Here is a 22,076-nt window from a genome sequence, read left to right as displayed (position 1 = left end):
CCGCACAACACCCCGTCCCCACCGCACACCCCATCCCCACCGCACACAACCCGTCCCCACCGCACACACCCCGTCCCCACCGCACACACCCTGTCCCCACCGCACGCCCCGTCCCCACCGCACACACCCTGTCCCCACCGCACACACCCCGTCCCCACCGCACACCCCGTCCCCACCGCGCACACCCTGTCCCACTTTCCTGCTTCATTTTTCACCATAGAGCCCGTAGCAATAAAATATACTGTGTACTTTATTTTCATTGGCTGTAAGCATTCAATACATGGTTGAATGAATGAAGAAATGAATGAATCAATGAAAGATGGACCAGAGCTCAGCCATCTCCCAGTTTTTCTTCAGCAGGACCCCCTGCTATTATTGTCCCTGAGAACTTCTCACTGTGAGAGAGTCTGACATAAAACAAAATTTATTAATCCTTCATTTCTCCCACAAATGCCGATGCGTACAAACTAGCATCATCGTTAGGGAAATCAAAGACAGGGACACTGGAGATGGTCAGATGCCCACAGCCCAGTCACAGTCCTAGCTTGGGCTCCCTGCCCCAGGGTTGGCACGTGGAGCACTGCCCTGGGTCTGCACGGCTCATAGCCAGACAGACCCTTTTTCTCACTTTTCCCAAACCAAGGCGTTCACCCAAGATGTTCAAAATTTAAACACTACATCTCTAAATGGAAACTAAGACTGACAGCACCAACTGCTGGCGAGGACACAGGACGACAGGAACCTGGCACACTTCTGGTGGGAATGTAAATGCTGCACTCACTCTGGGAAAATGTCTGGCAGTTCTTAGTCACACTGAGCTTTCTTGCCCTGTGGCCCAAAGCTCCACCCCAGGGGCTAACCAGAAAGACAGGAAAATGTACGTACACACAACCTGTGCAAATGTGGAGATGCAGAGACCCCTGAATGAGAACAGGCAAACACTCCTTATTCCCAGCTTGCTAAAGCAAGGGAATCAGCTGCCATCACTCATATTGGGTGGAGATGCCCAGGCTGGCCAGAGGAGTGGGAGAGCTTCCAGGTGAGACAGGGACGGCTCCAGGTGAGCCCTGATGGTCTGTGGCCTGGGGAACTGGAGGCAGCTCACAGGAGTGGGCCTCCCATGGGATTGGTGAAGGAAGTGTCTGCCTCCATTTGTGCTGCTACAAGAGAATACCTGAGGCTGACTCATTTATAAGGAACAGAGGTTTATTGGCTCACAGTTCTGGAGACCGGAAAGTCCAAGATCCAGGAACTGGCCGATTTGGGAATTCCACCTCCAAGATGGTGCTTTGAACACTGGAGGGCAAGAGAGGCACAAGCGGGCTGAACTCACCCTTTCATAACATTAACTCCACCCTTGGAGAGTGGAGCCCTCACAGCCTAATCACCTCTTACAGGCCCCATCTCTTAACACTGTTAGAATGGCAATTCAATTTCAACATGAAGTTGGCACAGTGCCTCATGCCCCAATCCCAGCTACTTGGGGACAGGAGTTGAAGACCAGCATTTAAAAACAAAAAATTTTAAAAAATTAGCATGCACCTGTGGTCCCAGCTACTCAGGAGGCTGAGGTGGGAAGATCACCTGAGCCCAGAAATTCAAGACCAGCCTGGGCAATGCAGTGAGACCCCCATCTCTACAAGAAAAAAAAAAAAAAAAATGACTCACACCTGTAGTTCCTGCTACTCAGGAGGCTGAAGCAGGAGGATCATCTGAGCCAAGGAGGTTGAGGCTGTAGTGAGCTGTGTTTATGCCACTCCACTCCAGCCTGGACAAGAGTGAGACCCTGCCTCCAAAAAAAAAAAAAAAAAAAAAAAAAAACCCAAAAACTCCCAACTACGATTTTGAGTTTGTTCATTTCTCCTTGAAGGACTGGCTTTTAAATTCCATGGTCTTCCCTCTATAGTTTGGAAGATATATTTCCATTCTTTTAGAGATTATCTGAAAACTTTGATAAGCCTTGTAACAGAGGCTGAAGTCAGTGTCCATGCCCTCCTTCCGACCAGTAGGGGGACTTTAGAACACTGTAGGTTTGGGCACCTCTCTCCCAACTCAAATGTGGCATCTTTTTTGTAAACTCCGAAAGTAGGCATTCTAAGTAGAAGCTTCTAGATGTGGTGTTTTAGACATGCCCACAAATCCACCTCCCTGCCTATTCATTCCTTCTTCCATCTCCAGCTTCCCCACAGGATCCCTTACCAGAAGCCCAGACATGCCTTAGACGCTCTAGGCTCTGCTGGCAGCAAACTCGGGAGCGAGGGCAGTTTCCTGGTATGAAAATGCCTTTAGCCCTCTTTTTTTTTTTTCTTTTTTGAAACAGAGTCTCATTCTATTGCCCAGGCTGGAGTGCAATGGCACAATCTTGTCTCACTGCAACCTCTGCCTCCTGGGTTCAAGTGATTCTCCTGCCTCAGCCTCCCGAGTAGCTGGGATTACAGGCATATGCCACCACACCCAGCTAATTTTTGTATTTTTAGTAGAGACAGGGTTTCACCATGTTGGCCAGGCTGGTCTTGAACTCCTGACCTCAGGTGATCCACCTGCCTTGGCCTCCCAAAGTGCTGGGAATACAGACGTGAGCCACTGTGCCTGGCCCCTCATTCTTGAAAGATGGATTTCCTGGGTACACTATTTCTAGGCTATCACTATTTTCTCCCAGGACTTTGAAGATATTTACTTTCTTTCTGGCTTCCACTCTTGCTTTTAATCAACCACTTATTTTTTTCCTTCCAGATAATCTCTTTTCTGCCTTCTTTTAAGATCTCTTTGTCATGAGATTCTGTGCTTTCACCAAGATGTGACTGTTTGGGTAGAGCTTTTTAACTATACTGCTTGGGAGCCGCTGGATTCCTGAACCTAAGGAGCAAGGGCTCCTGTCGGTTCGGGAAAGTTCTCAGCCGCATTTCTCTGAATACTTGCCTCCACCCCGTATTCTCTTTCCCCTCCTTCTGGAATTATTGCGGATGCCATACTAAACTCTCCGTCTTCTTGTCTCATCCCATCTCATATTTTCCAGCTCTGTCTTTCCGTGCTGCACTTTGGAGTCATTTCTTCAAACAGTTCCCAATTCTTCAGGAAACACATCATGGATTCTTTTTTAGCATATTCTATTTTTATTTCAACAAGTTCTCTTTTTAAAATCTGCTTGGTCATTTTTATAGTCTCTTGCTTCCTGTGCATAAATTGTTTTCTTTAAATATATTAAACATCCTCATTCCACGTGATGGGTCTGCCTACTCTAGGATCAGAACACTGGTGTGTGTGCTTCTGTCTTTCTGCTGGGCTTTGTTTATGATACTGCGTGTGTGTGTTTACAATTTCTTTCCTGTACCTTAGGATGTTTTGATATCTCAAAAAAAAAAAAAAAAAATCCACCTTCTGGCTGGGAGACTGCCCCTCCCAGGCCAGCCAATCCTTACAGACAAGGGCCCAGCTGGGTGTGCGTGCTTCTGCGATGCAGCCTCACCAGTCCAGAGCCCACCTCTATCTGGCCAGAGCACTCTGGCAGCCAGGGACCATTCCTACAGCTTGGAGGCCATGGAAATCACTCCAGCTGGCTGGCCGCACACCTGCCCTGCCTTGCCTTTCCTGGGGAAGTGCCAGGAAAGGTTTGGCAGAGGCTCTCCCAGGCTCCTGCCTCTCCTCTCACACTGCACTTCACTGACTGTCTCATACAAGAACACAGAACAGGGAGCTTGTCTCCTTGGGGATTAGATGATGATGACGATGATGATTTTACAATGAACGTATACTTCTTAGGATGTTTTCTATCTAAGGCCTGATTTGGAGGTGGGTTTCTCACAGTTTCTATGCTGTCTGCCGGGCTCTGGAAATACTACCAACTCCAACTTCTCTTCCTTTTTATTCTTTCTTAAGGGTCTTGCTCTGTTGCCCAGGCTGGAGTGCAGTGACACAATCACAGCTCACTACAGCCTCAACCTCCTGGGCTCAAGTGATCCTCACACTTCAGCCTCCCGAATAAGTGGGACCACAGGTGTGGACCACCATGCCTGGCTAATTTTTTTTTTTTTTTTTTTTTAAGAGACGGAGTCTTGATATGTTGCCCAGGCGGCTCTCAAACTCCTGGGCTCAAGCAATCCTCCTGCCTTGGCCTCCCAAAGTGCTGGGATCACAGGCATGAGCCACCATACCCGCCCGTATCTGGCTTTGAAAGGAAAATATAAGCATGCTTTCCTAAAGATGCACCATACACTGTGTTAAGTAAAACAAGTCAGAAACAGAGGGTCAAACACCACATGTCCTGCCTCATAAGCAAGAGCTGCCCAACAGGCAATGTGGGCTCAGAAAGTGGAAGGTGGATGTGGGGGACTCTAATGAGGGGAGGCAGGAGGGGTGAGGGTAACAAGCCCAGACTGCACCACCATGCACTATACCCACATAACACAACTACACCTTATGCCTTGAATTCACACACACATACACACACATGAACTTCTTTGTTTTTACAACACAAACTAAAGCAGACAGGAAGAGCAGTGTGCAGTTTTGGAGCGGCTACACCAGCTCTCAGCAGATCCCAGTGTTCCTGAACACAAAGCTCTGACCCTGCTGATGCGCTTTAGGGCCTGCTTCCAAGGTCTTACAGGCCAGGCCTTTCTGAGAGGACTAAGGACATTTTGGTGAAAACTGATTTGGTTTGTATGACAGAGGGGCTCTTTTGTTGACTGACACTTTCCTTTTTAAAGACACAGAAGAAGCTGGGCACAGTGGCTCATGCCTGTAATCGAGACCATCCTGGCCAACATGGTAAAACCCCGTCTCTACTAAAAATACAAAAATTAGCCGGGCATGGGGCATGTGCCTGTAGTCCCAGCTACCCAGGAGGCTGAGGCAGGAAAATCACTGGAACCTGGGAGGCGGAGGTTGCAGTGAGCAGAGATTCCGCCACTGCACTCCAGCCTGGGCAACAGAGCAAGACTCCAACTCAAAAAAAAAAAAAAAAAAAAAAGGACACAGAAGAACATGGAATGTGTTTGATCTGAACCAAGTATTTTGAGATCCTGACACCTGCAGAGACCTGAAGACACTGAGGGGGCACAGGATGGCTCAGGCGGCACCTCACTCTGGAGTGGAGTGCTTCTTTCCTGGCTCACCCCCCAGCCCTCACCCAGCCACACCCACGGGACAGGCTAGGATGCTCCCAGATGCTGCAGCACTCAAGGAGGCCCTGCTGGAAACGCCAGGCAACTTCAGGCAGATGAGGGAGCCGGGACACTTTGAGCTCGAGGCACAGACCCTCATTCCAGGGGTGCATGCCCCTCATGCACGAGGCACCAGCTCCAGCTCTTGGTGACACAGGCCACAGGCACCCACTCCTGGCTGAGCTGGAGAGAAAACTGACTGGGAAGCTGATCAAATGTCTCCATGCCAGTTTAAAGCAGCAGCCGGTGGGGCTGAAAAGGTGGCAGGGATGCTGGTCTGGAATCCATCCTGCGCTGGGGACTTCCAGAGCATGACCTGTCCAAGAGGAGCTGAAGGCCACTGGCTCTCAGGACCACAGGGGTCAGGGCCACATAGCTGTTTCCTTGCCCACGGGAGAGCTGACTGCAGCGGGTGGGGCTGGACGGCCCTCCTCTTCCCTCCAGTTGCAGCCGCTTCCTCCCGTCCATCCGCTCTACACCCTCCTCCTGGGTGATCGCAAACGACACTGCAGCTCAGAGCTGCCTTTAGACCGCTGACCCCAAAACTGCGATGGCTGCAGATTTCTAGAGAGCACCTATGGCCCCCCAGGATGGCTGCACAGGCTCCCTGCCTGCTTGGCCCTCTGTGGCTGCCCTAAGGTCCAGCTTGGTGGCCCAAACGCCTGCCCCCCAGGCCCTGCGCCCTGCAGCTGACAGCTCACAGCCATGGGGCTGTCCTTTGCAGACTTGGCACCCACGCGCCCAGCCTGGACCTCCTGAGGCCTCCCCTGCTGGCCTGCAGCCATGCCAAGTGCTTCATCTGGTAGATCTGGGCATTCTCAAAGGAGAGCTGTTCCTGGGGTCCAGTCAGCCAGATCACAAAAACTACGCCCCCACCTCCCTCTCCCCCAAATGAAACCAGAGCTCCCAAGGGGCTGCCTGTGGCTCACTCTTTAATAGATTCCCTGAAACATGGAGCTCACACTTCAGTGGGAAGGGGAAAGCCAGTGGGTGAACAGGAGGCTGCGCCCCACAACTGACAGCAAGTCACTCTCACTGCAAACACAGGCTATGTCGAAACCCAGCACACACACGCAGAACTCTGCCCTGCTGGCTCCTGAGCCCTGCGCTGGCCCCCACCCCACGCTCCTGGTGGGCTCTGAGAAGGAACAGAGGTGGGGAAACATGGGAGATGGGCACAGCCTTCCACAAGCCTCCAGCATGGGATACCTAGTGGCTCATCCCTGTGTGCTCCTCGACGTGCAGACACCCACATGCCACCTGATCCAATGCCCCAGGCCCCTCTAGACCACGTATAGCCCCACCCTGAGACATGCTGGAAGCAAGCACAGTGAAACAACTCCCAAAGCCCCAACCCCAGCCTGCAAACCCTGGACACCGCCCAGCTTCCAGGCACAGGGACCAACCCCCCATGAGGCTCATGCTGGGCAGAGTGGGGTACAAGGCCCGGAAGCTGCCAGTGCTGGCCAAAGACACCGTCCTGTCCTCCCAGACAACCCTGTGTGGAGACACGATTGGGCCCGGCGCCATCTGGAGCCCAGCACTCACACGGTGAGCTCCTCTGGGGCCACAGGAAGCCCAGGGAGAAAACAAACCACGTGCCTGGGGCCCCTGAGCATGGGTGGGGCCACGCAGGGCACCTACAAGGGGGACCTTCCCAGATGGGAACCAGGGCTCCCACCCAGTAGGCACAGCAGACAGATGGGACGGGAAGACCCTGGACACAGGCCAAAGGCCCCAGGCCCCAGCCTCCCCATCAGCCTGCGTCAGCCAAGGCTTCGGGCTACTTGGAGACCGTAGGCCACCAGTCTGGCACAGATGCAGCTAAGGCCACCTGAGCACCCTCAGAGGCTCTGATGTGCAGAGGACCCTTGATCTTCTCTGACCACAGCAGGGCCAGCCCCACGTTGCCCTGGCCGGCCCTGAACTTGCCCACGGTCTGTCCTGACGCAGTCAGCACTGTGGCACCGGGGGTGATGCCACTGGTGGGAAGGGGGTCCAAGAACCGGACAGGGAAGAGGCGCTTGCGGATGACGCCCATGTGGTGGGTGCGGGCCGTCAGCTCCTGGCCAATATAGCAGCCTTTGGTGAAGCTCACGCCGTTCATGAAGGCCAGGTTGGACTCCAGGGGCAAGGCCACCCCAGGAGGCAAGTCTCGGACCCCCTCAGGAACGCCTGCAGGGATTGGAGGGGGGAAACCAGCAAGAATTGAACATCGTCCAGTTCCACCCGTGCAATCCAGCCCGGCGTGCCCACCCCGCCCATACCTTGCAGGTATCGGTGCTGGTGATAATCCCACAGGTCCCCGAGCCGGCCCCCGGGCACCAGGGCTGGGCCTTCATCCTGAGTGAGGAGCCGCCACCCCATGCGTGCTGTTCGCGGGTCGCGGATGAGGATGGCGGCAGCCCCTGCCTTCTCCTGCAGCGATGCAGCCCCGCAGGCCTCAGGGGAACTGGGCAACACCGCCCACACTCGCAGCTCCGGGTGCGGCTCCACCGTGACCTTCCGCCGGATCCTGTACAGCGCGAGGTGCTTCTGCAGCGCGCCCTGCACGGACCTGTCACACTCCAGGAGGAAGCCAGACACCTCCTCCGAGTGTTCCTGGAGCCTGCAGGGAGAAAGGCAGGGGCGCATGCCAGCTCACCGAGTGGGCCAGAAAGGGCTGCATGACAGAGCGCGCCTTATGCGGGCAGAGGAGCACACCGTAGACCAACGCAAAGAGCCCCGCCCTCAGCCACAAGGGGCTGCGCCTTCAAGGCAAGCGCCCAGGTCACCACACGCAGGGAGCCACGCCCACAGCTAGCCACGCCCACAGCCACACCGGGCAGCACCTCCTAAGGCGCACATCACAGCTAGATGCGGGCACCATGGAAAACAGCGCAGAGTGCCGCGCCCAGAGCAATGCGAGGGTGCGTGCAGACAATGCACATCAGGCCAGGCAGGGCACACCTGGACCAGCGCATGGAGAGCCCTGCTCACAGCCGTGCGGAGCTGAGGCTGAGCCTCCAGAGCTCTCGTCTAAGCAGGCAAAGATGAGCTCACAGGGGCCAGCGCAGACAGACCCCGTTTGCCCAGGGATTGGCAGAACTAAAATAGCCTGCCCAAGGGCATCATCCGGAGTAGTCCCAGAGCCTAGGGCAGAAATGACAACAGTCCGCTGGATGCGGAAGCAGGGATGGGCAGGGCCCCGCAGGGGAACGGTGTGCACAGCCACTGAGAACCAGACCTGCCTGTTCCAGCCCAGGGACGCCATCGAGGAGCCCGAGGGCCCTAAGGTGGGCAGGAGGGAGGAGCAATGAGCCCAGGAGGTTGTCAGGGAGGTACAGCATGCCTGAGGCCCACTCTGCCCATGCCCATCACCTGCCTCCCCAAGCCAAGTCTCAGAACCCAGTCGGGGCCTCAGAGCCATTCTGACCTGCGTTCCAGGCAGCCCTCCTCAGAGGATTTGGGCAGGCACCACACGAATGACCCCTGACCAGATGGATGGTGGGAAGAGGAGAGGCCGGGCAGCGTGTGGCACGTCAGGTGGGGGGCACTAAGTGGAGACACCTGGGGTGCAGCCACCTCCATGGCTGGGGTTGACTGCAGGTGTGGACTGCACAGGGCTTCACAGGCCGGTGGGAGCTGAGACAGGGAGGTAGTAAGACTCCCAGAGGGCCTGCCAGAGACGAGCCCACAAGCAGGTGGCCCAGCCCCTTCCAGCCGGGAGAGGGCTCAGTCCTTGCCAGTTGCCCAGAGCTTCAGGTGCCAAGCAGGGGCCTGCTGCCCTCATCTCTGCAGTCTCACTCTACCCTGCGGTCATGCCCACATGCCAGCAGCTACAGACAATGTTCACGCTCATCATCCAGAACCAGTGGGCACAGGTCTGAGGACCCTGCCGCAGGGAGGGTGGGCATAGCCAGCTGTGACAGCCAGTGAAGCTGGCCCACATTCCAAGACAGTGGTCACAGGACATCCAAAACCACACCCACAAGGGAGGGAAACGTATGTCATTTACACACGTGGGACTAAGATGACGGGAGGAACACCAAGGACAGCACACAGGGGCAGCCGCAGGTGTGCTGCGAAAAGGTCACCGTGCCACCAGGGAAACACAGGCGATGTGGCCCAGACAGAAGCAGTGGCGAACCCGAACACTGGCCAGCACGAGGAGAAACCAGGTCACTGGCACGCTGCTGGTGGGGAAGCAAAACGGGCACCCCTCTGGAAGACAGGGTGCAGGTCCTCACAACACCAAACAGGCAAGCAACTACTCCACGACCTAGCCCTCTCACTTCCAGGCATGGATCACTGAGAAACGAAGACTGCAGCTCACACAAAACCTGCAGCGAAAGCTCACAGCAGCCAGCTCTACCGGTAACGGCCAGAAAGGCAGAATCAAGGTGCCACTACACCATGGGGGACTTCTCAGCAAGAACAGGGAGCCAGAGATGGACAGAAGTGGGTGGATCTGAGGGCACTATGGTAAGGGAAAAAAAAGGGTAAGGCCAAAGAAATGACAGGCCGGTGCATCCATCTGTGACACTCCTGAAATGACATGATTTTACAGCTGCAGAACAGGTTTCGGGGTGTTGGGGGTGCCCATTCAGGGGCAGGAGCAGGAAGCCACGTGGGCCTGATCATGGCCACAGGTATTCATTCACACATGATAAAATCGCAGTTATACACATGTGTGCACAGACGCACAAAGTAAGACACACAAATCCGGAGACCCCAGATGTGCCCTGTGTGTGCAATCAGGGGAACTGGGGAGGGGGTCCGTGCAATCTCTCCTACAGGCTTTTTTTTTTTTTTGCAACTTCCAGTGAATCTATAATTATTTCAAAATAAGAAATGAAAAAAAAAACAAGGAGCTTCCCCTGCAGAAGTGTCCGAGCACTGCAAGAGGAAAGGCAGCAGGCAGTCCTTTCATCCCAGCCATGTGACATCAGCGAGTTTTTAACCACGTGCATGCATATTTGTATTTTTAAAATCTATAGTGGGGTCAGCAGACAAAGATGGACTAAAACACAGGTGAGTGGGGGCCCCAGGCAGAGGGACAGATATGAGGTCATGGGCACAGGGTGCTGGGCGCCGGACAGGCAGGGAGGAGCTGAGCAGCGCCAGGCAGTAGAGGGACAGAGTAAGGGGACTAGAGTGGAGCTGAGGGACTGCAGGTCCAGGGTCTAGTGAGCCGGGCACACAGGCACAGGGGAGGCCGCAGAGCCCTACAGGGCAAGGGCAGGAGCTGGGGCAGGGCAGGCAGGGTGGGGCCAGGGTACCCCATGGGTCCATCAGTCGAGAGTGGAGCCCAGAGAAGATCAAGCTGAGGGCCCTGCACTCTGAGGTGGCGCCAGCTCAGCTGCCTGCCCTGGCAGGAACCCCCACCCATGCTGACACCCCCTGCTGCCCCCATCTGCTGAGCACTCCCTGGCCTCACACAGGGTGGATGTCCTCACAGGACCCAGGTTCTGGGGTCGAGGGCACTTTCCAGCCCTCTGTGCCGGTGAGTCTATCAGGCAGCTTCTCAGGACCAGCTGAGCTGGGACGTGACCCCCGGGCCCACCCCAACCCCTGCCACACCTGAAGACTGCCAGGAGACTTGCCGCACAGGAGAGCCCCGGCCTGGGGAGCTTTCTCAGCCTCATCATTCTCCATAGTGGGGGCTGTCCAGATGCTAAGCAGCACCCCTGGCCTATACCCCACCCCATCATGACAACCAAAAATATTTCCAGATACCACTGAGGGGTGCAGGGGACAGGGCTGCCAATGAAAATATAGGGTACCTGGTTAAATCAGAATTTCACATCAACGACAAATGACTTTTTTTAGTGTATCCCAAATACCGCATAGGATGTACCTACAGATCATCCCTTGCTTGTCTGAGACGGACCTGGGAATCCTGTGCTTTTGTTTGCTGAGCCCAGAAGCCCCGGTGGGAGCAAGGGCGCAGGAAGAGGAGGGAGGTCAAGGGTGGCTCTGGCCCAGCCAACTGAAAGAAAGGGTCCCCTGGCCATCAGATCCAAGGGTTTCCAGTCATGTTCAGGAAGACACTGCCCTGGGACCCAGCCTGACTCCTTCCCTTCTCTCTTCTCCCTCGTCCCCAGGCCACCAGAGGCCTGACAAGTCTCTCCTGCTCCTCGGTGCTGGCCAGACGCAAGGCCACAGCCCTGACACTCTTGGGCCTGCTGAGCCCTGCACTGAGTCCACAGCCTTGCCCCAGCCAGCTCACAGCAAGGCTACTGGACCATGATCCTACCTGCAACATGACCCTATAGCCTCTCTCTGCCTCCTACATGAAGAGATCAAAACCAACTGATAGAAAGGGACCCCAAGGAGGCCAGGCATGGTGGCTCATGCCTGCAATCCCAACACTTTGTGAAGCTGAGGCAGGAGAATCGCCTGAGCCCAGGAGTTCAAGACCAGCCCGAGCAACACAGTGAGACCTCAACTACCTGTAGTCCTGGCTACTTGGGATGCTGAGGTGGGAGGACACTTGAGCCCAGGAGTCTGAAGGTACAGTGAGCTACAATGGTGCCACTGCACTCCAGCCTGGGCAATGGAGCGAGACCCTGTGTCTAAAAAAAAAAACAAAAAACTCAGACCCATATGAAAACCTGCATATGGATGTTTACAGCAGCTTTATCCATAATTGCCAAAACTAGGAAGCAACCAATATGTCCCTCAGTAGATGAGTGGACAAGTAAACTGTGGTCCATCCAGACAATGGAATACTAACCAGTACTAAAAGAAATTAGCTGTCGGCCGGGCGCGGTGGCTCACGCCTGTAATCCCAGCACTTTCGGAGGCAGAGGCAGGCGGATCACAAGGTCAGTAGTTCGAGACCAACCTGACCAACATGGTGAAACCCCATCTCTACTTAAAAAAAAAAAAAAAAAAAATTAGCTGGGCATGGTGGTGTGTGCCTGTAATCCCAGCTACTCAGGAGGCTGAGGCAGGAGAATCGCTTGAACCTGGGAGGCAGAGGTTGCAGTGAGCCGAGATTGTGCCACTGCACTCCAGCCTGGGGGACAGAGCAAGACTCTGTCTAAAAAAAAAGAAATTAGCTGTCAAGCTATGAAAAAACATGGAGGAATCTAAACACATATCACTAAGTGAAGGACGCCAATGTGAAGAGGCTACAGATGCATGAGTCCAACTATAGGACATTCTGGAAAGCATGAAACTATGGAGACACTGAAAACATCAGTGGTTGCCAGGAGTTAGGGGAGATGGATGGATGGGCGGGGCACAGAGGATTTCAAGGCAGTGACACTACTGTATGTGATGCTACAATAGTAGACATGTGTCATCATACATTTGCCTAACTCATGAACGCACCAAGCCAAGAGTGAGCCCTCATGGAAACTGCACTCCAAGTGATGATGGCATGTCAACAGAGGTTCATCAGTTGTGACGAAAACAGCACTCTTGTGGCGGATGTTGATGATGGGGGACGTTGTGCGGTAATATGGGAAATATCTGCACATTCTGCTCTTTTGCTAAGAACCTAAAACTGCTCTAAAAAGCAACTCCTATTAAAAGACAACAACCAAAAAACTACAGTTTCATCTGAAAGAAGGCGCTACATCCAGGAAACAAGAATAGGGTGCTTTAAGGAAGCGATGGCTCAGTATGGTATATTAAGTATCAGAGTTGAAATAAAAAATCCTACAGTCAGGAAAAAACCATGAAGGAATGATGGGCAGGGAATGGCCTGAGAAGCAGGAACACACAAAGGCTTCCAGGGAGAGGTGGCCCCTGACCTGCGGGCTGCCCTCTCCCCAGAGGAGTGACCAGAGAGGGCAAACCACAGAGACGGAGGTCAACAGCCAACAGCAGCCCGACAAGGAAAAGAGTGTAACCTCATGAACTGAACTAAACATGCCCAACGAGCACAGCCCTAAGCCCACCCACGCCACAGAGCTGGGAGGGGTGGCATCTGGACACCTGTCCCCACCACCCCTGGGGAGCCACTCGAGGAGGTGACCCTGTTGTGTCCCTCTTCTGACGGCTGAGGAGAAACACGGCCATGAACTCCAACAGAACTGAAGCTAGAGGGTTTCAAGTATTATTACACGGATGCTGAATCCCACGGAGGATGGTCCCGCACCACCCGACCCCTCAGAGTGGAGCTCCCTGGCCTGTGACTTTGTGTCACATCTCAGAAGGGAGACCAGAGTTGGATGACGTCACCCTTCAGTGCTGAGCTAGGGAAGAACAGAGCCGCCTCCAGTGCCCTCAGCACTCAGAACAGTAGTGGACACACCAGACACCCAGCACAAGTGAAGAAAATTAACTCCTCCTGCAGACCTCGAGGACAGAGACCCCCACAATGAGAGCAAATAGCCACAGAAGAGCCACCAAGCATATGCTTGGTAAGGGGAGCTGGGGCCCAGTAGGTCTGCAGACAAGCTCCAGACCAGGCAAGAAAGGATGAAGAGGAAAAAACCGTGAGACGCAGAAAGGACAGACAGCTGACCCTTGAACAATGCAAGGGCTAGGGGCACTGGCCCCCACACAGTTGAAAACCCACCTTTAAGCTTTGACTCCCCAAAAGCTTAACTACTAACAGATTCCTGTTGACTGGAAGCCTTATGTATAACACACGGCCGGGCGCGGTGGCTCACGCCTGTAATCCCAGCACTTTGGGAGGCCAAGGTGGGCGGATCACGAGGTCAGGAGATCAAGACCATCCTGGCTAACACGGTGAAACCCCGTCTCTATTAAAAATAAAAAAAAAATTAGCCAGGTGAGGTGGCGGGCGCCTGTAGTCCCAGCTACGCACGAGGCTGAGGCAGGAGAATGGCGTGAACCCCAGCGGGCGGAGCCTGCAGTGAGCCGAGATTGCGCCACTGCACTCCAGCCTGGGTGAAAGAGCGAGACTCCTTTTCACAAAAAAAAAAAAAACATACGAAGTCAAGTAGCACATATTTTTTATGTTTTATGCTATTATATACTGTATTACAATACGGTAAGCTACAAATCCCAGGAAGAAAATCCTAAGAGGAAATGTAGTTCCTCTTCACTGAATGGAAATGGATCACCATAAACGTCTTCATCCTCATGGTCTCCATGTTGAGAAGGCTGAGGAGGAGGAAGGAGAGGAAGGGTTGGTCTTGCCTTCTCGGTGGCAGAGGTGAAGGAAAATCCATGTATAAGTGACCTATGTAGTGCAAAGTCAGCTGTACTTTACACCACAGAACACTTACTAAGAATAGGAATTCAATAGAACTAGGACTCAAAGGGAAAAGGACAAGACAGGACTATAGAAATATGGAAGGGAATTTGGGGACCAAAAACAACATCATTGTAAGGCCAACATGTGAACAGCAAAGTACTGACATAGAAGGCTCAAGAGAATCAAAGACTTAGTTCTTAAGATGAAGAAATTAAAGCAGCTAGACAGAATGTAATGAATACATAAGACAGACTATGATGACTACATCTCTGAACTGGGACATGAAGATTTAAGCCTATTGAGCTAGGGTGGGCACACTTTTTCTGTAAAGGGCCAGTGAATAACTTAGGCCACAACTCTACCACTCTAGACAAAAGCAGCCCCAGGCCTGGCGCAGTGGCTCACACCTGTAATCCCTACACTTTGGGAGGCCGAGGCGGGTGGATCACCTGAGGTCAGGAGTTTGAAACCAGCCTGGCCAGTATGGTGAAACCCTATCTCTACTAAAAATACAAAAATTAGCCGGGCGTGGTGGCAGGCACCTGTAGTCCCAGCTACTTGGGAGGCTGAGGAGGGAGAATCTCTTGAACCCTGGAGGCAGAGGTTGCAATGAGCCAAGATTGTGCCATTGCACTCCAGCCTGGGCGACAAGAGCAAAACTCCGTCTCAAAAAAAAAAAAAAAAAAAAAAAAGAAGCCCCAGACCACCTGGAATCCAATGGGTGGGGTTCCCAGAAAATTTATCATAAATACAGGCAATGGGCTGGGTCTGACCTCAGGGCCGTATTTCACGAACTCTGGTTCTAGATTTAAAGAGCCCACTAAGTGCCCAGACATGTGATATGGAAAAAGCCCAAACTAAGACACATCAGCATGACATTTCACATCAAGGATAAAGAAACGCTTCTGAGAAAAACACAGTTCATGTACAAATAAGAACGGCACCAGACTTCTCAGAAAAACTGACAGCGAGAAAACAAAGTTGTGATGTGAACATTCTCGGTGACAATTTCCAAGCGAGATTTTTACATCCAGCCAGGATATCAGGTAAAGCCACTAGCAGAGACACAATGAGTCCAAAAATTCACCCCACGTAGCTCAGGAAGTCATTAAAAAGGTGTCCATCCTCTGAAACCAAAACACAGGAGTAAGCTGAAGAGGACAAGAACAGGGTCCGCCATAGCAGAGACAGCAGGCAGGCCGCCGCGACCCAGATCCACTTCACCGGGCGGAGGTTTCAGGGATCCAGGTCCCTGGAAGCTGGGCAAGGGAAACCCAAGGCTGTAAGCAGTCAAGGCCCTGACCCGGCACGAACATCACTGACAGTCGTGATGTCAGCACAAATGACTGAGCCAAATGCCAATGTGACCAGCAATGGGGAGATCTGGGAGGGGATACAGGGAAACACAAGGTAAACAAAACTCGGGAGTGTCACCACAAGCTGTCACTCAGAAACACAGCTCTGCCACCAGGCGGGGCCCCTGAACCCCTTGTCCCTGCGGAGGGAGAAGGGTCACCAGGTGGCCCACTTGGGAGGCGCCCACCTAGAGATACCTCTGCTCTGATATGGTGGGCGGGCACCCAGGCCTCCCCTGGATGAATCGCTAACCCATCCCTGGGTGTCGAGCCAAGCCCTCCTCTGGGTGCCCTCCCCCGGGTGCTAGGCCCGGGGTGAGCTTCCCCTGGGTGTCCACCCCAAGTGGAATCTCCTGGGTGCCTGACCCTGAGTGCCAGTCGCTGGCCTACCCACCCTTGAGCTTCCACCCCACCCCGGCCCTCCCCGGGTGCCCACCCCCCACGCCCTCTGCAGGGCCCGGGCGCCCGCCCTGCCCCTGGGTGCCGGTCCCTGGCCACTCCCTTGGGTGCCCGCCCCCAAGCGCCCTCCCAGCACGCGCTCACCCGTACAGGATGACGTCATAGAGCGTCCGGCCCTGCACGTTCAGGAAGTGGGCGTAGCCCGCGCGCGCATAAGGCGGGGCCCCCCCGGCCGCGGGACCCGGCAGCGGCAGTTCATTGGTCAGCAGCCCTAGCAGGAAGGGCGCCGCGTCAGGGCCGCGCACGCGCAGTAGAGTGCGCCCGTCCAGCCGGAAGCAGGCCCAGGCCGCTCCAGCCGTTGGGTCGCCACCAGGACTGCAGGAGCTGTGGGCCAAGCGGCACCTTGGGGCCGCGCGCAGCCGCCAGCGCCAAGCCGGGCCGCCGCGCCCCGGAGCGGCGCCTCGAAGCAGCGCCGCGGTCGCCATCTTGGACAAGAGTGCGGCAGCGGGAAGGGCCCAAGGAAGCGAGAGGGGCGCATGCCACAGCGGCCTCTGGCGGTAGCCGCCGGAGGGAGGCGGGAAGGGGCGGGCGCAGAGTGCGTGCGTGAGGGGTGAACGGAACGTGCGTGCCTGAAGGGCGGAGCAGCGCCGGTCGGGGCCTACTGAGAGTGCGTGCGTGAGGAGCAGGGCCGCCCGGGCTGGAAGGGGCGGGCGGGGGCGAGCGTGCCTGTTGGGTGGGCGGGGCATGCGTGTGGGGCGGAGCATCGTGCGCGGGGTGTGTTTCGGGGCGGGGACTCGGCCATCCGTCAGCACGCAGGCTCCACCTTCGGTAGGTAACGAGGTTTCTCCCCACCTGTTAAGCGCCATCCCATGTCCCATTCGGTGGCAGTCTTCGTTTTCACCCACTCATGTCAGGCACTGCCACCCATCTCGAGAACCTCTTCATCCTCCCAACCTGAAACTCCCCGTTAAACACCCACTCCCGAGCCCCTGGAGCTCCCATTGTACCCTCTGGCTCCATGAGCGTGCCTCCTCTAAGGACCTCACAGGAGCAGAATCCTACGGGATCTGTCGTTTGCGACGGCTTATTTCACTCAGCATAGTATTCTCAAAGTCCATCCACGGTCTAGCATGTATCAGCATTTTATTTTTATTTTTATTTTTTGTAAAGACAGGGTCTTGGTTATGTTGCCCAGGCTGGCCTCAAGCTCCAGAGCTCAAGCAATCCTCCCGCCTCAGGCTCTTGAGTAGCTGGAACTACAGGCGCCAGCCACCACACCAGCTAGTTTTTGTATTTTTTTGTAGAAACGGTCTCCCCATGTTGTCCAGGCTGGTCTCAAACTCCTAGGCTCAAGTGATTCACCGGCTTTGGCCTCCCAAAGTGCTGTGATTACTAGCGTGAGCTACCGCACCCGGCCGCTTCCTCTTTTTATAAGGGTACCTACCATTTCGCCAGCTGTCCACGTGTGGCTGTTGTGTCATTTTTTTCTTCATCTGCTGGACCATTGGGACTTCGGCTGCAGGTGGCAGGAGGCTCCATCCCCAAGTGTCTCCACGGATAAGGACAGGCACCATCCAGCGCACAACCCCTCTGCACCCCTAATCAGTGTGAAATGACGAGACACAATCACAGCTTCAAATCACATCCTTGGTAACTTCTTTTTTCAGGCCAGCATCACCCCCATCATGTGTCTATAGTCCTCTTTAGTGCAGGACTCCAAGCTCCCCCGGAGCCCAGCCTGTCCTCCCATAGGACGCCCTTCCAATGACTGTCGTCTTCTCTTCACAGCTGAACTCACAGAGGACAATTTAGGCAGGAACCGCACACTGCTATGAGATATCCACCCCACTGTGCTTTCTCGAGGAGTGATGTCCCATGCCCCCTGCTGAGCAGCCCTGTACAATGGCCACTTTCCCTGGTAGTAGGTGATGCATCTACAAGGTGGTCCCAGCAGCCTTCAGCCCTGGAGTCTGACTGCCCTGGTCCAAGCCGTCCCCGCCTTGCTGGCCTCCTGGGGCCCGTGCACCCTGTTGACATTCCCCTCTCCACCGCCCTCCACTCAAAGCACCAAAGAAGACTTATTCAATGTGTCTTTATGGTGCAGAGTCCTGGCAAGCAGAGGTCTTTGTGTAGCTGTTGAATAAAAAAAGTCCTTGTGATGCGTGGTAACATCAGTGATGCGTAGTAACGTCAGTGATGCGTAGTAACGTCAGTGAGGAAGACTGCACCAAGGCGCATCATGTGGTGTGGGGCCCTGCCTGGCGGCCTTGGGGAAGATGGAGCTCAACCCCAACACAGCAGGGCAGGGGGTGGAGAAGCTGAGGAGCAGTGTAGGGTCTGTGGGTGGGAATGACTAAGGAGACATCAGGGCTGAGGGGTCTGGCGAAACCCACCTCACAGGGTCCTTGCTCTAGGCAGGCAGGGTGATTAGACATCACTAGGGGACAGTGGAGGATGAGGGACCTGATTGGATGTCATCGACGGTGAGATATCCAGAGTGTGGGGTTCTGGCTAAACTGACTCAGTAGGGCTCTTACTAAAATTGGATTTTCCAAGCAAGTGCACAGATGGACCTAGGAGAAGGTTCCAGATCCCGGCCAGAGTTTAGCCAAGCAGAGAATCCCTGCCATAGCTCCCTGCTGTGTCCCGAGGGCCTGGGCTAGCACCCGGCATGCCTTAGGGGCACAGGTGACATTGGGCAGTCAGCGAATTCCCACAGGCCCTGGACGTGGCCATGGAGGCCCTGCCGCTAGCCTACTCTCTTCACTGCAGCTTCCTCGTCCCTGGAGCTCCTGCTTGCCCTTCTGAACCCTCCTCACGGCATCCCCACTTGCCCCAAGCCCGGTGAGGCCCCGGATCCCTGCCTGCCCAACCAGGCAAGGGTCAGGGCATGGTGAGGGGCCTGGAGCGAATCAGCCGGGTCCCCCAAGATCCCTGAGCCTCAGTCCCCCGCCAGCTGACAGCTTCCTGACTGAGATAGGCCAGGCCTAGAATGCGCTCTCTAGCCACTGGCTGCAGCTGCCACCCCTTCCTCTGCCGGAGCCTGGCATTCCTGAGGGTGACCTGGTACCCCCCGGGCAGCCCCATGCTGACAGAGCGGAAGGCAGGCAGGATGAAACCCGGGGCAGGGAGTGGCGCAGACAACACCCACAGGCGGGGGTCGAGTTCCTCTAGCCTCACGTCAGCCTGGTCCTCAGCCAGAGGAGGAATTTGCTTCCACCCCTGCACAGGCAGCAGGAAAGGCGTGTGGCAACCTGGTGCCCCGGGCCAGGCCCACTGGCTCCTAATCTGTCCTGCCTAGGCCCCCCCACCTTAAAGAAGCCACCACCAACGCCAGAGGCCACTTCAGTTCAAATGGACTCAAAGGAAACAAAAGACAGCTTTCAGCTCCAGAGTCCTAGGGGCCACATTCCAGTGCCAGAACCATGTGAGGCCATAGCTCCCGGCCACCTCCAAGAAGCCTTCCTGGACCCTCTACACCAGCCTGGCCAGCCACCCCGGCTGCTGTTCTCCTTATCAGCAAGCAGGGGACTGGGGCCTGGCACCTGGGGGAGGAAACCCTGCCCCCGTCCTGGCTTCAGGGACCAGGCTGAAGCAGGGGCCAGGGGAGTGAGAACTGGAAAATGCCTGGGCGTGGGGGTCGCAGCCACTGCTTCCCAGGTACTGTGGGGGGTGGGGGAAAGGTGGTTTCCTGTTATTCTCGCCTCAGGGCTTCCTCCCTTCCTAGAGGAAGGAGAGCGCCACTGCCCTATTCTGGGGGAGTCTCTGAGCAGCTGGCCCCTCACCCCACTATGCACTCCCATGAGCAGCCGAGAGTTTTGGCTGAGGTTGTGGAAACGGATGGAGGTGAGACACGGAGTCCCATCCCGCCAGCCTGCTCCAGCACCGCCTGCTCTGGCTGTGTCCTGCTGTGTACAGGGCTGGGCCCACCAGCGACTGGCCCGCCTGCCAACCTGCCCCAGAGCTCAGAAGATGCAGGACAGAGGAGGGAGGGGGGCTGTGGTGTCAGCAGTGCCGGGCTCAGCTCATCACTGTCATGGCCACCCCAGGTGGCTGGGGAAACCAAGGCAGGGGGTTTCTAAAAGTGACTGATAAGCGCCAGGAGTGTGAGATGGGTTTAGCCTCTGGGGGTCCGCAGACTGGAGCAACTAAGATACCATGTCCCGCTGTAGTGGGAGACGCCAGCCCTGCGTGGTGGTGTGGGGCTCAGGCATGACATTGTGGGAATGTCCAGATTATCCAGGACTTGGTCTTAGAGGCAGGACTAGCAGATGGCGTGGAGGCTGGGGCTTGCACAGCCTCTCCTGGCTAGGGCCGTCCTGCTGGGAGGGTGTGGTAACAGAGCCTAAGCCCAGCAGCAGATGCTTACAAACCGGATGTGGCCCACCCACCCCCAAGTCTTCAAGAAGGGAGATATGTCCCAGGGTCCCGTCTCCCCTTCTCTTGTGGCAATCCAGCTTCCCACTGGGCATATACCCTCTAATACCGGCAGAATTGTCCCCTCAAAACTCCTGTGTTGAAGTCCTAACCTCCAGGAACTTCAGAATGTGGCTATAATTGGAGACAAAGCCTTTAAAGAGGTGATTAAGTTAAAATGAGTTCATTGGGGTGGGTCCTAATCCACGGTAGCTGGTGTCCTTAAAAGAAGAGGAGATTAGAACACAGATGCACACAGAGGGACAGCCATGTGAGGACACAGCGGGGAGATGGCATCCACAGGCCAAGGAGGGAGGCTGCAGGAGGAACCAGCCTTGCCCACACCTTAATCTTGGCCTTCCCTTCTAGGACTGTGAGATAATCAGTGTCTGTTGTTTAAGGCACCCAGTGCATGGTGTGGTGTTATGGCAGTCCCAACGGGCACACCATCCAAGTTTGAGATAATTTCCAGCTTCCCTCGAAGCTGGGGTGCCCTTTGAACAGCTCTGGCTGGGGGATGTGTACTAGCCAGGGTTCTCCAGAGAAACAAAACCATAGGAAATATAGGCATAGATACTATATGCTATTTTTTTTTTTTTTTTTTTGAGACGGAGTCTCGCTCTTTCACCCAGGCTGGAGTGCAGTGGCGCAATCTCGGCTCACTGCAGGCTCCACCCCCCGGGGTTCACGCCATTCTCCTGCCTCAGCCTCCCGCGTAGCTGGGACTACAGGCGCCCGCCACCTCGCCCGGCTAATTTTTTGTATTTTTAGTAGAGACGGGGTTTCACCGTGTTAGCCAGGATGGTCTCGATCTCCTGACCTCATGATCCGCCCACCTCGGCCTCCCAAAGTGCTGGGATTACAGCCGTGAGCCACCACGCCTGGCCGACTATATACTATTTTTATATCTATATCTAGATATATAGCCAGAGACTAAAGTTTCGCAAAGAAGAAGCAGTTCTGCCTCCAGTCTGCCTGTGATGGCTAATTTTATTTTGAGACAGGGTCTTGCTCTGTTGCCCAGGCTGGAGTGCAGTGGTGCAATCACAGTTCACTGCAACCTCGACTTCCCTAGCTCAAGTGATCCTCCCACCCCAGCCTCCTGAGTAGCTGAGACCACAGGTGCATGCCACCATGCCCAGCTACTTTAAATTTTTTGTAGACATGGGGTCTGTATTGCTCAGGCTGATCTTGAACTCCTGGGCTCAAATGATGCCCCCATCTCAGCCTCCCAAAGTGCCGGGATTACAGATGTGAGACAGTGCCTGGCCTGTGATGGTTCATTTTATGTGTCCATTTGACTGGGCCACAGGGTGCCCAGATACGGGGTCACATATTATTCTAGGAGTGTCTGTGAGTGCATTTCCAGATGACACTAAGACTTGAATAGATGGACTGAGGAAAGCAGATTGGCCTCCGCAATGTGGCTGGCCTCATCCAATCAGGTGAAGGCCTGAACAGAACCAAAGGTGGAGGAAGGGTGAGCCACCACAGGGACCTGGCCTCCCCCATGACAGCACCGCCAGCAGCACAGCCCCAAACCCTTCCTGTCTTGGAGAGGCTCCTGGTGTGTCCCTACTGGAG

General features: G+C 55.0%; 1 protein-coding gene and 1 long non-coding RNA gene across 2 annotated transcripts; one reads left to right on the top strand and one right to left on the bottom strand.

The window, feature by feature from the left end:
• Positions 1-221: 221 nt before the first annotated feature.
• Positions 222-16,840, bottom strand: IBA57 (iron-sulfur cluster assembly factor IBA57). Its single transcript, XM_055234115.2, has 3 exons — positions 16,221-16,840; positions 7,430-7,770; positions 222-7,337 (listed from the first exon to the last, which is right to left on the bottom strand). The coding sequence occupies exons 1-3, from the start codon at positions 16,838-16,840 to the stop codon at positions 6,946-6,948; spliced, it is 1,353 nt and encodes a 450-aa protein (XP_055090090.2). The 3' UTR covers positions 222-6,945.
• A 39-nt stretch (positions 16,841-16,879) lies between these two features.
• Positions 16,880-18,250, top strand: LOC129458359 (uncharacterized). The gene is made up of 2 exons (XR_008649596.2): positions 16,880-17,726; positions 17,865-18,250. It is a non-coding gene; the product is annotated as an uncharacterized lncRNA (long non-coding RNA).
• Positions 18,251-22,076: the final 3,826 nt, after the last annotated feature.

This window comes from Symphalangus syndactylus, chromosome 19 (assembly GCF_028878055.3).
Source record: "Symphalangus syndactylus isolate Jambi chromosome 19, NHGRI_mSymSyn1-v2.1_pri, whole genome shotgun sequence".
NCBI classification, from domain to species: domain Eukaryota; kingdom Metazoa; phylum Chordata; class Mammalia; order Primates; family Hylobatidae; genus Symphalangus; species Symphalangus syndactylus.
Note: the sequence above shows the minus strand (reverse complement) of the source record. Positions and strands in the feature narration are given on the sequence as shown.